This window comes from Staurois parvus, unplaced genomic scaffold (genome assembly GCF_062004578.1).
Source record: "Staurois parvus isolate SC_StPar_1 unplaced genomic scaffold, SC_StPar_1.0 ptg001766l, whole genome shotgun sequence".
Taxonomy (NCBI): Eukaryota; Metazoa; Chordata; class Amphibia; order Anura; family Ranidae; genus Staurois; species Staurois parvus.
In genome coordinates, this window is record NW_028319562.1 from 509,944 (window position 1) to 527,099 (window position 17,156).

A 17,156-nucleotide genomic window follows, 5' to 3' on the forward strand; every position below is an offset into this window, starting at 1 on the left:
GTGGATCTTGTCAATGATCTCCAGGCAGCTGGGACCACAGTCACCAAGAAAACAATTGGTAACACACTACGCCGACAAGGACTGAAATCCTGCAGTGCCCGCAAGGTCCCTCTGCTCAAGAAAGCACATGTCCAGTCCTCTCTGAAGTCTGCCACTGAACATCTGAATGATGCAGAGGAGGACTAGTTGGAAGTGTTGTGGTCAGATGAGACCAAAATCCAGCTCTTTGGCATCAACTCAACACCTGTGTTTGGAGGAGGAGGAAAGCTGCCTATGACCCCAAGAACACCATGCCAACTGTGAAACATGGTGGCTACATTTCTTGTGGAAACAATAAAAATATATTATTTCCTCTGCTTACCTGCTTCTGTCCTGTACATTATGTAAATCCTTCAGATATAGAGCTGGGTGTGTTCTGGAATCCTCCTTTATATTAACCCTTTCCCTGTATGCAAAAATGCGGCAGCCAGAACTCGGTTTTATTCTGTGCTGTCACATTCATGCGTCACGTGTTGTGTCACAGCACTGTGATTAATCCTTACCTTATGATCACTGTGATGGCCAATCACAGCAATCACCTGATTGGGAGGCCCATGAAATGATACTGTGTCACTTTTGGTGGCTGACAGAAGAAGAAGCAAACAGGGACTCATGTGTTACTGCCATCTGCAGGCTTGGATTTCACACAGCAACATCAGCATATAGTTGATGGTACCCACATGGAAGAAAAATATATTTGAAATATATTTTAAAAATATTCTTCCCAAATATATTGACACATATGTGAAATGCTGCAATTTTGGCCATATTCAATATATATATATATATATATATATATATATATATATATATATATACACTGTATGTCGAAATGCATTTTTATTACAAAATATATGAAAAATATTTTTTTAAATACATTTCAAATATACTGTATGTCTTTAAAAATACAAATCTACATTTTTGGAATCTATTTACCAATATTTGTAAAAATATATGTTAAAATTACTTTTTTATATGTTTAAAAAAAATTCTTCCCAAATATATTGACATATATTTGCAATCGGGCTGACTGACCATTCGAGAACTCGGGCACTGCCCGAGGACCCAGGGTCAGTAAGGGGCCCCATGAAATGCCCCTGGTAGCTTTTATAGGCCTTTTTTTGAGTGTGGGCAAGGACACAGGGGCCCCATGATCCCCTATTGCCCGGGGGCCCCATGAGTTGTCAGTCCGCCCCTGTTTGCAATGCTGCAATTTTGCCCATATTCTATATATATATATATTTATACATACTGTATGTCGAAGTGCATTTTTATTGCAAAATATATAACAAATTTGAAAAAAAAAATACATTTCAAATATACTGTATGTCTTTAAAAATACAAATCTACATTTTTGGAATTCATTTACAAATATATGTAACAATGTATGTTAAAATGACTTTTTTATATGTTTAAAAAAAATCTGAAGAATAAATTTAAAAAAAATAATATAATAATAAATATATTCTTCAGATTTTTTTTAAACATAAAAAAGTCATTTTAACATATATTTTTTACATATATTTGTAAATCCATTCCAAAAATGTACATTTGTATTTTTAAAGACATACAGTATATTTGAAATGTTTTTTTTTATATTTTTTATATATTTTGCAATAAAAACGCATTTTAGCATACAGTATATATATTTATTGAAATATATTTTGAAATATATTGAATATATCCAAACGTTTAGCATTTCAAATATGTCAATATATTTGGGAAGAATATTTTTTTAAATATATTTCTAATATTTTTTTCTTCCTTGTGGGTAGATCTAAAGAAAATTGTACAATCAGATTGTAATGTGTGTGGCATCTTTAAGCAACTCTGGCAGTTTGTGTAAAGGAAAAAAAAAGTGAGGATTGACAGAAACCTGAGAGCAGATTTTGCGGTGATCATAGGCACCCAAAGAGGCTTTTTCCTATTGGTTGGGGTCTTTGTCCCAGGCAGTGTATCCTATTTCACACAGATGGTAGTAGTACCTTTGCTCCACAGAACATGAGATGCATTTCAGGAGCATATGGAACTTTAGACTCGTAAATCTGCTGAGCTGGTTGAGCTGTGAAGATTAAATGGGGAAAGGGGTGTGTCTGTCCTGTCATGCAGCCAATAGCAACACTCCGAGATATTCAACAATTATAATAATCTCATTCCAAATATCAGAACACCTGACTGCAGGTTTAGGAAAAACGGCGGAGGAACGATGAAGGTGTGCGCTCTCCTCTGCCTGTCCTCATTGGTCCTCCTCCGGACAGGTGAGATCTCAGGTCACCTACTGTATATGATTGTCCTCTATAATTCAGTGACACTTAGTGACCTCCCCAGTACTTTATATATTTCTGGAGCAGGGGCGGACTGACAACTCATGGGGCCCCCGGGCAATAGGGGATCATGGGGCCCCTGTGTCCTTGCCCAAACTCAAAAAAGCCTATGAAAAAGGTAGCAGGGTCATCTCAAGGGGCCCCCTACTGACCCCGGGCCCTTGGGCAGTGCCCAAGTTTCCAAATGGTCAGTCCGCCCCTGTTCTGGAGTGTTTCATTAGCTGAATAAGAGAGTTGAGAGTTCTTTGCTACTTCCAGCTCCAGAGTGGTTTTATCAGTCATCATTTCCAGGCAGCTCCAAAGCCTAAACAAACCCCCAGCTAACTCCAGGCACATCCTGAAACCTTCAGCTTCAGATAGATCCAGAAATCTGCAACTCCAGGCCGATCTAGAATCTGCAGCTCCCAGTCAGGTATAGAAACCCCCAACTTCAGGCAGATGAAGAAATCCCAGCTCCAAGAAGATCAAGAAACCCTCAACTCCACATAGATCCATAAATCCCCATCTCTAGGCAGATATGGACCTCCAGGAAGCTATAGAAACCCCCAGCTCCAGGCACTGCAGAAACCCCCAGCTCCCAAGAGATTCTGAAGTCTTAGCTCAAGGCAGATCCAGAAACCCTCAACTCCAGGTAGATCAAGAAATCCTCATCTCTTGGCAGATATGGACTTCCAGGAAGCTATAGAAACCCCCAGCTCCAGGCAGATCCAGAAACCCTCAACGCCAGATAGATCCAGAGTTGAGGTAATTATACAAATCCCCAGTTTTGGGCAGAAACAGAAACCCCCAGCTCCAAGTAGATTTGAAGCCTCCAACTTTGGATAGATACAGCAACCTGCAACTTCAGGCCGATACAGAAACCCCTAGCTCTCAACAGATCCAGAAATCCCAGCTCAGGGCAGATATGGACCTCCAGGAAGAGATAGAAATCCCCAACTCCAGGCAGTCCAGAGTCCAGAAACCCTCAGCTCTCAACAGGTCCAGAAATCCCAGCTCAGGGCAGATCCAGAAACCCCCAGCTCCAAAAAGATCCAGAAACCCTCAGCTCCATCTTAATCTCTAGTCAGCTCTAGAAATCCCTAACCCTAGGTAGACCCAGAAACCCCTAGCTCTAGGAAGATCTAAAAAAAAAAAACTCAGCTCCAATTCCAGGCATCTTCAAAAACCTGCAACTTCAGACCAATCCAAAAAACCCCAGCTCTCAACAGATCCAGAAATCCCAGCTCAGGGCAGATATGGACCTCCAGGAAGATATAGAAACCCCAAACTCCAGGCAGTCCAGAGTCCAGAAACCCCCAGCTCTCAACAGATCCAGAAATCCCAGCTCAGGGCAGATCCAGAAACCCCCAGCTCCAAGTAGATCCAGAAACCCTCAGCTCCATCTTAATCTCTAGGCAGCTCTAGAAAAACCCAACCCCAGGTAGACCCAGAAATCCCTAGCTCTAAGTAGATCTAAAAAAAAACTCAGCTCCAATTCCAGGCATTTTAAAAAACCGGCAGCTTCAGGTAGATCCAGAAACCCCCAGCTCCAAGTAGATCCAGAGGCAATCAGCTTCAAGTAGATCTAGAAAAACCTGGGTCCAGGTAGATCCAGAAACCCCCAGCTCCAGGTACATGCAAAAGCCCCCAGCTCCAACTCCAGGTATCTTCAGAAACCCAGAGCTTCAGGGAAATCTATAAACCCTCAGCTCCAACTCCAGGTAGACCCAGAAACCCCCAGCTTCAAGTAGATCTAGAAACTATCAGCTTCAAGTAGATTCTGAAAAACTCGAGTCTAGGTAGATCTTGAAACCCCCAGCTCCAGGATGCTTCAGAAACCTTCAGCTCAGAATGATCCAAAAGTTGCCCCTATCATTGTTGTTAGTGAGAAAAATAGGGCTCTCATTGTTGGTATCAGTAGAAGGAAAAGTGCCCCATCTTTCATCATTGGTGTCAGTGGAAGGAAAAGAGCCCCAGTCATTGGTAGACACAGAAGGAATATTGCCTCATTGTTAGTGTCAGTAGGAAGAATAGTGTCCCATCATTGGTGTCAGTGGGAGAAATAGTGCCCCATCGTTGGTGTCAGTGGGAGGAATAGTGCCCCATCGTTGGTGTCAGTGGGAGGAATAGTGCCCCATCATTGGTGTCAGTGGGAGGAATAGTGCCCCATCGTTGGTGTCAGTGGGAGGAATAGTGCCCCATCGTTGGTGTCAGTGGGAGGAATAGTGCCCCATCGTTGGTGTCAGTGGAAGAAGAGTGCCCCATCGTTGGTGTCAGTGGGAGGAATAGTGCCCCATTGTTGGTGCCAGTGGAAGGAACAGTGCCCCATTGTTGGTGTCAGTGGGAGGAACAGTGCCCCATTGTTGGTGTCAGTGGGAGGAATAGTGCCCCATCTTTGGTGTCAGTGGGAGGAATAGTGCCCCATCGTTGGTGTCAGTGGGAGGAATAGTGCCCCATCGTTGGTGTCAGTGGGAGGAATAGTGCCCCATCATTGGTGTCAGTGGGAGGAATAGTGCCCCATTGTTGGTGCCCGTGGAAGGAACAGTGTCCCATTGTTGGTGCCAGTGGAAGGAACAGTGCCCCATCGTTGGTGTCAGTGGAAGGAATAGTGCCCCATTGTTGGTGTCAGTGGGAGGAATAGTGCCCCATCATTAGTGTCAGTGGAAAGAATAGTGATCCATCGTTGGAGCATGGACCAGTTAAAGGAGAGCCCAAAGGACTACAGTATGGGCATCACTGTTATATATTCAACAATTATAATAATCTCATTCCAAATATCAGAACACCTGACTGCAGGTTTAGGAAAAACGGCGGAGGAACGATGAAGGTGTGCGCTCTCCTCTGCCTGTCCTCATTGGTCCTCCTCCGGACAGGTGAGATCTCAGGTCACCTACTGTATATGATTGTCCTCTATAATTCAGTGACACTTAGTGACCTCCCCAGTACTTTATATATTTCTGGAGCAGGGGCGGACTGACAACTCATGGGGCCCCCGGGCAATAGGGGATCATGGGGCCCCTGTGTCCTTGCCCAAACTCAAAAAAGCCTATGAAAAAGGTAGCAGGGTCATCTCAAGGGGCCCCCTACTGACCCCGGGCCCTTGGGCAGTGCCCAAGTTTCCAAATGGTCAGTCCGCCCCTGTTCTGGAGTGTTTCATTAGCTGAATAAGAGAGTTGAGAGTTCTTTGCTACTTCCAGCTCCAGAGTGGTTTTATCAGTCATCATTTCCAGGCAGCTCCAAAGCCTAAACAAACCCCCAGCTAACTCCAGGCACATCCTGAAACCTTCAGCTTCAGATAGATCCAGAAATCTGCAACTCCAGGCCGATCTAGAATCTGCAGCTCCCAGTCAGGTATAGAAACCCCCAACTTCAGGCAGATGAAGAAATCCCAGCTCCAAGAAGATCAAGAAACCCTCAACTCCACATAGATCCATAAATCCCCATCTCTAGGCAGATATGGACCTCCAGGAAGCTATAGAAACCCCCAGCTCCAGGCACTGCAGAAACCCCCAGCTCCCAAGAGATTCTGAAGTCTTAGCTCAAGGCAGATCCAGAAACCCTCAACTCCAGGTAGATCAAGAAATCCTCATCTCTTGGCAGATATGGACTTCCAGGAAGCTATAGAAACCCCCAGCTCCAGGCAGATCCAGAAACCCTCAACGCCAGATAGATCCAGAGTTGAGGTAATTATACAAATCCCCAGTTTTGGGCAGAAACAGAAACCCCCAGCTCCAAGTAGATTTGAAGCCTCCAACTTTGGATAGATACAGCAACCTGCAACTTCAGGCCGATACAGAAACCCCTAGCTCTCAACAGATCCAGAAATCCCAGCTCAGGGCAGATATGGACCTCCAGGAAGAGATAGAAATCCCCAACTCCAGGCAGTCCAGAGTCCAGAAACCCTCAGCTCTCAACAGGTCCAGAAATCCCAGCTCAGGGCAGATCCAGAAACCCCCAGCTCCAAAAAGATCCAGAAACCCTCAGCTCCATCTTAATCTCTAGTCAGCTCTAGAAATCCCTAACCCTAGGTAGACCCAGAAACCCCTAGCTCTAGGAAGATCTAAAAAAAAAAAACTCAGCTCCAATTCCAGGCATCTTCAAAAACCTGCAACTTCAGACCAATCCAAAAAACCCCAGCTCTCAACAGATCCAGAAATCCCAGCTCAGGGCAGATATGGACCTCCAGGAAGATATAGAAACCCCAAACTCCAGGCAGTCCAGAGTCCAGAAACCCCCAGCTCTCAACAGATCCAGAAATCCCAGCTCAGGGCAGATCCAGAAACCCCCAGCTCCAAGTAGATCCAGAAACCCTCAGCTCCATCTTAATCTCTAGGCAGCTCTAGAAAAACCCAACCCCAGGTAGACCCAGAAATCCCTAGCTCTAAGTAGATCTAAAAAAAAACTCAGCTCCAATTCCAGGCATTTTAAAAAACCGGCAGCTTCAGGTAGATCCAGAAACCCCCAGCTCCAAGTAGATCCAGAGGCAATCAGCTTCAAGTAGATCTAGAAAAACCTGGGTCCAGGTAGATCCAGAAACCCCCAGCTCCAGGTACATGCAAAAGCCCCCAGCTCCAACTCCAGGTATCTTCAGAAACCCAGAGCTTCAGGGAAATCTATAAACCCTCAGCTCCAACTCCAGGTAGACCCAGAAACCCCCAGCTTCAAGTAGATCTAGAAACTATCAGCTTCAAGTAGATTCTGAAAAACTCGAGTCTAGGTAGATCTTGAAACCCCCAGCTCCAGGATGCTTCAGAAACCTTCAGCTCAGAATGATCCAAAAGTTGCCCCTATCATTGTTGTTAGTGAGAAAAATAGGGCTCTCATTGTTGGTATCAGTAGAAGGAAAAGTGCCCCATCTTTCATCATTGGTGTCAGTGGAAGGAAAAGAGCCCCAGTCATTGGTAGACACAGAAGGAATATTGCCTCATTGTTAGTGTCAGTAGGAAGAATAGTGTCCCATCATTGGTGTCAGTGGGAGAAATAGTGCCCCATCGTTGGTGTCAGTGGGAGGAATAGTGCCCCATCGTTGGTGTCAGTGGGAGGAATAGTGCCCCATCATTGGTGTCAGTGGGAGGAATAGTGCCCCATCGTTGGTGTCAGTGGGAGGAATAGTGCCCCATCGTTGGTGTCAGTGGGAGGAATAGTGCCCCATCGTTGGTGTCAGTGGAAGAAGAGTGCCCCATCGTTGGTGTCAGTGGGAGGAATAGTGCCCCATTGTTGGTGCCAGTGGAAGGAACAGTGCCCCATTGTTGGTGTCAGTGGGAGGAACAGTGCCCCATTGTTGGTGTCAGTGGGAGGAATAGTGCCCCATCTTTGGTGTCAGTGGGAGGAATAGTGCCCCATCGTTGGTGTCAGTGGGAGGAATAGTGCCCCATCGTTGGTGTCAGTGGGAGGAATAGTGCCCCATCATTGGTGTCAGTGGGAGGAATAGTGCCCCATTGTTGGTGCCCGTGGAAGGAACAGTGTCCCATTGTTGGTGCCAGAGGAAGGAACAGTGCCCCATCGTTGGTGTCAGTGGAAGGAATAGTGCCCCATTGTTGGTGTCAGTGGGAGGAATAGTGCCCCATCATTAGTGTCAGTGGAAAGAATAGTGATCCATCGTTGGAGCATGGACCAGTTAAAGGAGAGCCCAAAGGACTACAGTATGGGCATCACTGTTATAGAATGTTTGTCTTCACTTTGTCTTCACTACAGGTTAAATTCATTTATGATTTCTTGAAATGCCCCTCCCCCTTTCAGGTAGAGTTCACCTCATTTCCTGTCACTGTGACACCATGATATGAATGATGGGAGAGTTTATCACGGGGACAGGAAGGTAGACACTAAATAGAAATGTTTTTGCTGGAGTTGGGCTTTAATAAACACTAATGTCTATTACTTGTCAGGAATCGAGTTAATACAAGAACTTACCTGCAGGATTGATGTTATATAGATAATAACATGAGGAACTCTATATCCCTGGGGCCCAACCTGGGGCCCTTTAGTACTTGTTGTGAGGCCTTTGGACCCCAGAAGTCTGTAGCAGGAAAATTGATTTTAAAGGGATTATAGCAGTGACCTCTGTTAGGCTCATGTCCCCAGTCTCCGACATAACCTATTGTATATGTCCCCAGTCTCCGACATAACCTATTGTATATGTCCCCAGTCTCCGACATAACCTATTGTATATGTCCCCAGTCTCCGACATAACCTATTGTATATGTCCCCAGTCTCCTACATAACCTATTGTGTATGTCCCCAGTCTCCTACATAACCTATTGTGTATGTCCCCAGTCTCCGACATAACCTATTGTGTATGTCCCCAGTCTCCGACATAACCTATTGTATATGTCCCCAGTCTCCGACATAACCTATTGTATATGTCCCCAGTCTCTGACATAACCTATTGTGTATGTCCCCAGTCTCCGACATAACCTATTGTATATGTCCCCAGTCTCCTACATAACCTATTGTATATGTCCCCAGTCTCCGACATAACCTATTGTATATGTCCCCAGTCTCCTACATAACCTATTGTATATGTCCCCAGTCTCCGACATAACCTATTGTATATGTCCCCAGTCTCCTACATAACCTATTGTGCATGTCCCCAGTCTCCGACATAACCTATTGTATATGTCCCCAGTCTCCTACATAACCTATTGTGTATGTCCCCAGTCTCCGACATAACCTATTGTGCATGTCCCCAGTCTCCGACATAACCTATTGTATATGTCCCCAGTCTCCGACATAACCTATTGTATATGTCCCCAGTCTCTGACATAACCTATTGTATATGTCCCCAGTCTCCGACATAACCTATTGTATATGTCCCCAGTCTCCGACATAACCTATTGTATATGTCCCCAGTCTCCGACATAACCTATTGTATATGTCCCCAGTCTCTGACAGTCCTCTCTAGCATTACATACAATAAACATTGTGGGATCTATTGATAAAAAAATAACGCCATGAATAATCTAAATGAATAAATTCCTGACTGGTCACAGTGTAAAGTATCATTTCTGAGAAATCTCCACCTTTTATCAATAAAAAGCCATCCTTGAGCTCCAGTCAGTGACTTTGCCTAGGCTGTGATGATATAATAAGTCTGCTACAGGCAGGAGGAAGCATTTCCTCAGTTCTCCTCCCCCAGTGATCAGACTGTATATTGTAACTTTGTAGCAAGTTAAGGTGAGAGTCTGCAGCAGAGGCTGATGTGTGTCAGACATTTGTGAACACAGCCAAGAACTGCATACGCACCAGGATTTACATGATTGCATGATCTCTGAGCCAACATCTCAGTGCAGGAAGTAGATGGTGACCCTGGGTTATGTCTGAGCAAAGATGGTGCCATCATTCTGAAGAGAACAGGCGAGGGAATTGTCAGGGTGAATCCTGTGGTCTCTGTGATTGGTCATAAATACCTGGAAGGGTTACACTGACACATTATATACCATAGGCTGGAAATGGGATCACAAGGGTGGACGGTGTGCCATCTCTCTCTGTGTTTTCTCTGATTTCAGGTGGAGCGGAGGAAAGGCCATTGGTGGACACAAAATACGGGAAGCTCCAGGGGGTCATCGAGCCAGTGAAGGAAACTCCAAGAACTGCAGATGCTTTCTATGGGATCCCCTTTGCAAAGCCTCCAGTTGGCCCATTGAGATTTGCCTATCCGGAAGCGATCGAGCCCTGGGAATCCGTCCTAGACGCCTCCCAATATCCCCCCATGTAAGTGTCAGGATTTCACCATCTGTGCTCTAAAAGGGTTCAGACCAATCTGCCTAAAACAAATGTTTCCATTTTGGGTGGATGCTGGTTGAGTGAGCCACCAAATCCTTACATCAATTCTGAAAGTCCGATCCCCACACTTGGGTTCCCAGCTCCACCCACCTGCCCAGGGCCATTGTGACGGGGTCTCTCTCATTCATTGGCTTGTTATCCTACATTACTGAGAATGCAGCAGAGTGAGTGAGACCTCTTTTCTAGGGTTTTTAAATGGCAGTTGAGGAGAAGAGGAATACAAATCTGAGCTCTGTGGGACGATATGAAGAAGCTGACCCCTATTTACTACAAACTACGATCAGCACTAGGTTATAAAACTAGAATATACTCAGAAAGAACATTGCTGAAAAAACATTTCTTAATACCCGGAGCAGCCAATCAGATAATCCATTTGATTCCCTCATACTGCAGTAGAAATATGAAATTAATCTGATTGGTTAAATAGGAAACACAAACAGGAAGAGGTAGTATAACCAAGAAAAATAGCACCAAAAATCCTCAGACAACAGGAGAACATGTTTACACATTACTAGACACTCAGGGGCTATGGGCATAAAAATATTAATGCCAAGGTGGTACGGTGCAATAATTGGTTGATACCAATGGGATATGGGCACAAGAACTGCTAGATCCTAAGGTGATATAGGCAAAATAATTGGTAGACACCAAAGGTATATGGGCACAAAAATGGTAGACACCAAGGGTATATGGGCAAAAAATGGTAGACACCAAGGGTATATGGGCACAAAAATGGTAGACACCAAGGGTGTATGGGCACAAAAATGGTAGACACCAAGGGTATATGGGCACAAAAATGGTAGACACCAAGGGTGTATGGGCACAAGAACTGCTAGATCCCAAGGTGATAAGGGCACAAACAATTGGTAGTCATCAAGGGAATATGGGCACAAGAACGGCTAGATCCCAAGGTGATATGGACACAAACAATTGGTAGATACCATGGGGATATGGGCACAACAATTGGTAGATCCCAAGGGATATGTGCACAAGAGCTGCTAGATTTCAGGTTGATATGGACACAAACAATTGGTAGATACCATGGGGATATGGGCACAAACAATTGGTAGACATCAAGGAGATATGGGCACAAGAACTGCTAGATATCCAGGTGATATGGGCACAGGAACTGCTAGATCTCAATGTGATTTGGGTACAAAGAATTGGTAGACATCAAGGGGATATGGGCACAGGAACTGCAAGATCCCAAGGTGATATGGGCACACAAATTGGTAAATACTAAGGGGATATGGGCACAAAAAATGGTAGACACCAAGGAGATATGGGCACAAGAACTGCTAGGTCTCAAAGTGATATGGGCACAAAAATTGGTAGTGATCAAGGGGATATAGGCACAAGAGCTGCTAGATCCCAGGGTGATATGAGCACAAAAATTGGTAGAAACCAAAGGGATATGGGCACAAAAGATGGTAGACACCAAGGGTACATTGGTACAAGAACTGCTGGATCCCAAGGTGACATGGGCACAAACAATTGGCAGACACCAAGAGGATTTAGGCATAAGAGCTACTAGAAACCAAGGGTATATGGGCACAGGAACGGCTACATCCAAGGGTATATGGGCACAAAGATTGGTAGACACCAAGGATATATAGGCATAAGAACTACTAGATGCCACGGGGATATGGACAAAATACTGCTAGGTGCCAAGGAGATATGGGAGAAACAAATGATTAGACACTAAGGGGATATGGGCACTAAAACTGCTAGATCCCAAAACGCTATGGACACAAAAACTGGTAGACACCAAGGGGGTATGGGCACAAGAACTGCTAGATGTCCAGGCATATGGACACCAAACTGCTAGAATCCACTGGGATAGGGGCACAAAACTTCTTGATACCAGAGGGATCTGGGTGTAAAAACTGCTAGATATCCGGGGAATATGGGCACAAAAAGTGCTAGATGGCAGGAGATCATGTGCACCCCTGAGTTGGACCTCCAGCAGCCATTCCCATGTGTAGTTTTCTGCCGCATTTTGCCGTAGTCACCACCATAAAATGCCAGCCGCATGCACAAGAATACAATCCCTATACTCTTCACATCTCCCTACAAGCAGGGGCAGACTGACAACTCATGGGGCCCCCGGGCAATAGGGGATCATAGGGCCCCTGTGTCCTCGCCCACACTCAAACCACACCCAAAAAAGCCTATGAAAGGAACCAAGGACATCTCATGGGGCCCCTACTGACCCCGGGCCTTCAGGCCAACCCGAATGGTCAGTCCGCCCTTGCCTACAAGGTATATTTTGGGAGGATTTAATCTTCCTTTAGGAAATTTGTCTCACTTAATGGGCTGAACATGTTTTTTTAATATCATTTTTGATGTTCCGTATTACTGGTTTTTGATACATGGTGCATTATGTTTTCTTACTAATATTTTCTATGGGTGTCAGGCTGTTGCTATGAGCACAGAGCCGTGTACAGGGTCATAAAAAGGCGATTATTATATGCTTTACTAATAATTAAATTACATTAGGTGCTCATATGCTAATGTTGTGTTCTTTTGTATTTGGTCTTTCAGGTGTTTGCAGGATATGGGGATTATGGAGGGAATGACCACCTACTTCAAATCTACATTTAAGATGCCGCCTCTGTCGGAGGATTGCCTGTATCTGAATATTTTCACTCCGAGCAATAGGGAAAAGGAATCAAAGTTACCTGTGAGTATCACAACAAAAGAGGAGGCTGCTGATAATGCAAAGTTAAAGTGTGAATACGCTCAACAAGAAAAAAAAAAATATACTTTAAGTTTCAGTTCTCAGTTTTTCCTCTTTCTTTAAAGTTCTGTGTACATTTGGTCCCCATAAACACCTTAAAATCTCCATCCACATTCATTTCCTTTCCTCTGTCTAGAATTTATTCTACTCACCCAAAATTTCCCTTTGTATCCCCCCCATTCAGATACACTGAGAGCAGAGAGAGTTAGTAATTATCCCGAGTGAAAGAACACATCTCCAGCATCCCTTTAGATGAGCATGTTCACCCGTAATGGCCTTGGACGGTGCAGATTGGTCAGTTGCTTGATTACTGTTGCCAAAGCAGGTATGATGGAAAGTATTCAAAATACTTATGGGCAGAATGCACAACTAAAGTCTACACCATCCAATGGCTAGCTCCCTTTCTGGAAGACATACATCTAAAGGGTACCTAGGGATGTGTTCTTTCATTCTAGCTCAGGTCGAATGGCACAATAACTGGAGGCACTGCAAGGAACCATGTGAGATGTCTTTTGTAATCAGCAAGAAGCTGATGTGTCACCCTGTACTCCTCCCCCCACTGGCTTTTATGAAGAGCTGGAAATACTTGTTACTAAACCCACAACAGTAATATCAGTCTGTATGCAGTAAAGCATGCTTGTTATACTCACTGTGGAACCTAAGGGGTTAATTCTCTGCATGGTGTAAAACGGTCATTTGATCCTGTCGTCTCTGGTCCTCCCCTTTATCAAGTGACCACTTCTTATCTCATAATAAGAAAGACTGGACCCTATGCATTTGCACATGCTCAATTTGGTGTGTATTGCTAGAAAGTTTTTTTTTATGAACGGCAACCTGCCCCCGCACTGCACCGTCCTCCCGTTTATGTACAGTGGCCGGATGGGAAGTGGTTAAGTCCTCATGCACACGGGATGTTTTGATAACGCTGGTAACGTTAACTGTGTAAAGTCACGTTAAAAACGTGAGTTTTTCCGCTCTTTTTTAGTGATTTTGCACTAGGGTTTAGCTGCATTTTCCTGCATTTGCGTTTGTTAGCATTTTTTTTTACCAAAACGTCCAAAAACGCCAGTTTGCAAAGTTTTACAGTGTTTTCCAGCGTTTTTAGTCCTCCTGCACACGGGACGTTTTTACAGCGGCTGTTTTTGGCTTTTGACATTTTTTTCTACAGTCAGTAAACCCCCCAGCATGTTATCCTACGTGTCCATACACACATAGACTGCAATCAACGTGTTTTGGCTGGAAAAAAAACTCCAAAACGAGTGGGTTTCTAGAGGAGTTTTTTAGCTCTAAAACACTTTAACACTGAAAAAGGCGACAAAATGCGGTAAAACGCTGCAAATTAGCGTTTTTGGACTTTTTTTGACCAAGAAAAAACTTTTTTTTTCTAAAAAAATGCAAAAAACCGCAAACGCGGAAAAACGTGGAAAAACGCCACTAAAAGCAGCTAAGCGCTAATGCAAAAATGCTAAAAAAAGCTCAAATTTCACATTTTAAATGTGACTTTACACAGCTAACGTTACCAGCGTTATCAGAATGTCCCGTGTGCATGAGGACTTACAGCTAAAAAACTCCTCCAGAAACCCTCTACTTCTGGGTTTTTTTTCCAGCCAAAAAACATTGATTCCAGTCTATGTGTGTATGGACACATAGGATAACATGCCGGGGATGGACACATAGGAGAACATGCCGGGGATGGACACATAGGATAACATGCCGGGGATGGACACGTAGGATAACATGCTGGGGATGGACACATAGGAGAACATGCCGGGGATGGACACATAGGATAACATGCCGGGGATGGACACATAGGAGAACATGCCGGGGATGGACACATAGGATAACATGCCGGGGATGGACACGTAGGATAACATGCTGGGGATGGACACACATAGGATAACATGCCGGGGATGGACACATAGGATAACATGCCGGGGATGGACACATAGGATAACATGCCGGGGATGGACACATAGGATAGCATGCCGGGGATGGACACATAGGATAACATGCCGGGGATGGACACATAGGATAACATGCCGGGGATGGACACATAGGATAACATGCCGGGGATGGACACACATAGGATAACATGCCGGGGATGGACACATAGGATAACATGCCGGGGATGGACACATAGGAGAACATGCCGGGGATGGACACATAGGATAACATGCCGGGGATGGACACGTAGGATAACATGCTGGGGATGGACACATAGGAGAACATGCCGGGGATGGACACATAGGATAACATGCCGGGGATGGACACATAGGAGAACATGCCGGGGATGGACACATAGGATAACATGCCGGGGATGGACACGTAGGATAACATGCTGGGGATGGACACACATAGGATAACATGCCGGGGATGGACACATAGGATAACATGCCGGGGATGGACACATAGGATAACATGCCGGGGATGGACACATAGGATAGCATGCCGGGGATGGACACATAGGATAACATGCCGGGGATGGACACATAGGATAACATGCCGGGGATGGACACATAGGATAACATGCCGGGGATGGACACACATAGGATAACATGCCGGGGATGGACACACATAGGATAACATGCCGGGGATGGACACACATAGGATAACATGCCGGGGATGGACACATAGGATAACATGCCGGGGATGGACACACATAGGATAACATGCCGGGGATGGACACATAGGATAACATGCCGGGGATGGACACACATAGGATAACATGCCGGGGATGGACACATAGGATAACATGCTGGGGATGGACACATAGGAGAACATGCCGGGGATGGACACATAGGATAACATGCCGGGGATGGACACACATAGGATAACATGCCGGGGATGGACACACATAGGATAACATGCCGGGGATGGACACATAGGATAGCATGCCGGGGATGGACACATAGGATAACATGCCGGGGATGGACACGTAGGAGAACATGCCGGGGATGGACACGTAGGATAACATGCCGGGGATGGACACACATAGGATAACATGCCGGGGATGGACACATAGGATAACATGCCGGGGATGGACACGTAGGAGAACATGCCGGGGATGGACACATAGGATAACATGCTGGGGATGGACACGTAGGAGAACATGCCGGGGATGGACACGTAGGAGAACATGCCGGGGATGGACACGTAGGATAACATGCCGGGGATGGACACGTAGGATAACATGCTGGGGATGGACACGTAGGAGAACATGCCGGGGATGGACACGTAGGATAACATGCCGGGGATGGACACACATAGGATAACATGCCGGGGATGGACACATAGGATAACATGCCGGGGATGGACACATAGGATAACATGCCGGGGATGGACACATAGGATAACACGCCGGGGATGGACACGTAGGATAACATGCCGGGGATGGACACACATAGGATAACATGCCGGGGATGGACACATAGGATAACACGCCGGGGATGGACACATAGGATAACATGCCGGGGATGGACACATAGGAGAACATGCTGGGGGGGTTTACTGGCTGTAGAAAAAAATGTCAACAGCCAAAAACAGCCGCTGTAAAAACGTCCCGTGTGCAGGAGGAGTAAAAATACTTAGGGGGCTATTTATAAAACATTCCTTGCACATGTCAGAAGCATTCATGCAAACTGAATGAAATGTATCTGTTTATTGTCTGTATCATCAGCTCCATCTAGGGGCCAGAATGTGGTATAGTTTTCTGAAATACTGCAATTTGAAAACTATACCACCTTTTGGCCCCTAGATGGTGCTGATGATACAGGCATTAATCTACTACAAAAATTACGGTGACATTTTGTTCAGCTTGCACAAATGCTTCTGACATTCCTGCAACAAATGATTTGTAAAAATACCTCTTAATGTAATGAAATGATCCTGCTAGGATTCTGCTATGGAGCTGAAGATTTAAACAAAAGGCAATAAAGCTACTGATTTTCCACCTTGTGTTACTCAGCAATTATGACATATATATATGAAAATTGATAGTGATTTCCACATTGTCTCAGTTTGTGACGTCAACCCGCATTCTTGTGTTTTTAGGTCATGTTCTTCATACATGGAGGCGGGCTGTTGGTGGGTGGAGCCAGTCTCTATGATGGTTCTGCACTCAGCGTCTACGGTAATGTGGTTGTCGTGTCCATTCAGTACCGGCTGGGAATTCTGGGATTTTTCAGGTAAAGCTCTCCCCCTTAATTTAGTGTACAGAGAGAACACTGAGCTAGTCACACACTATTATTAATATACAATTATATAGGAGCGACTACAGACACATTTTTTGGGGG

The 17,156-nt window shown here is 45.1% G+C and overlaps 1 protein-coding gene across 1 annotated transcript in view; it reads left to right on the plus strand.

Moving 5' to 3' along the window:
• Positions 1 to 5,101: 5,101 nt before the first annotated feature.
• Positions 5,102 to 17,156, plus strand: part of LOC149434357 (fatty acyl-CoA hydrolase precursor, medium chain-like) — a 37,785-nt gene continuing 25,730 nt past the window's right edge. Inside the window, exons 1-4 of the mRNA XM_089663783.1 lie at positions 5,102 to 5,215; positions 9,848 to 10,052; positions 12,669 to 12,807; positions 16,915 to 17,048. Coding sequence (XP_089519909.1) covers positions 5,164 to 5,215; positions 9,848 to 10,052; positions 12,669 to 12,807; positions 16,915 to 17,048 — 530 coding nt within the window. The 5' untranslated portion in view covers positions 5,102 to 5,163. The remainder of the gene's footprint in view (positions 5,216 to 9,847; positions 10,053 to 12,668; positions 12,808 to 16,914; positions 17,049 to 17,156) is intronic.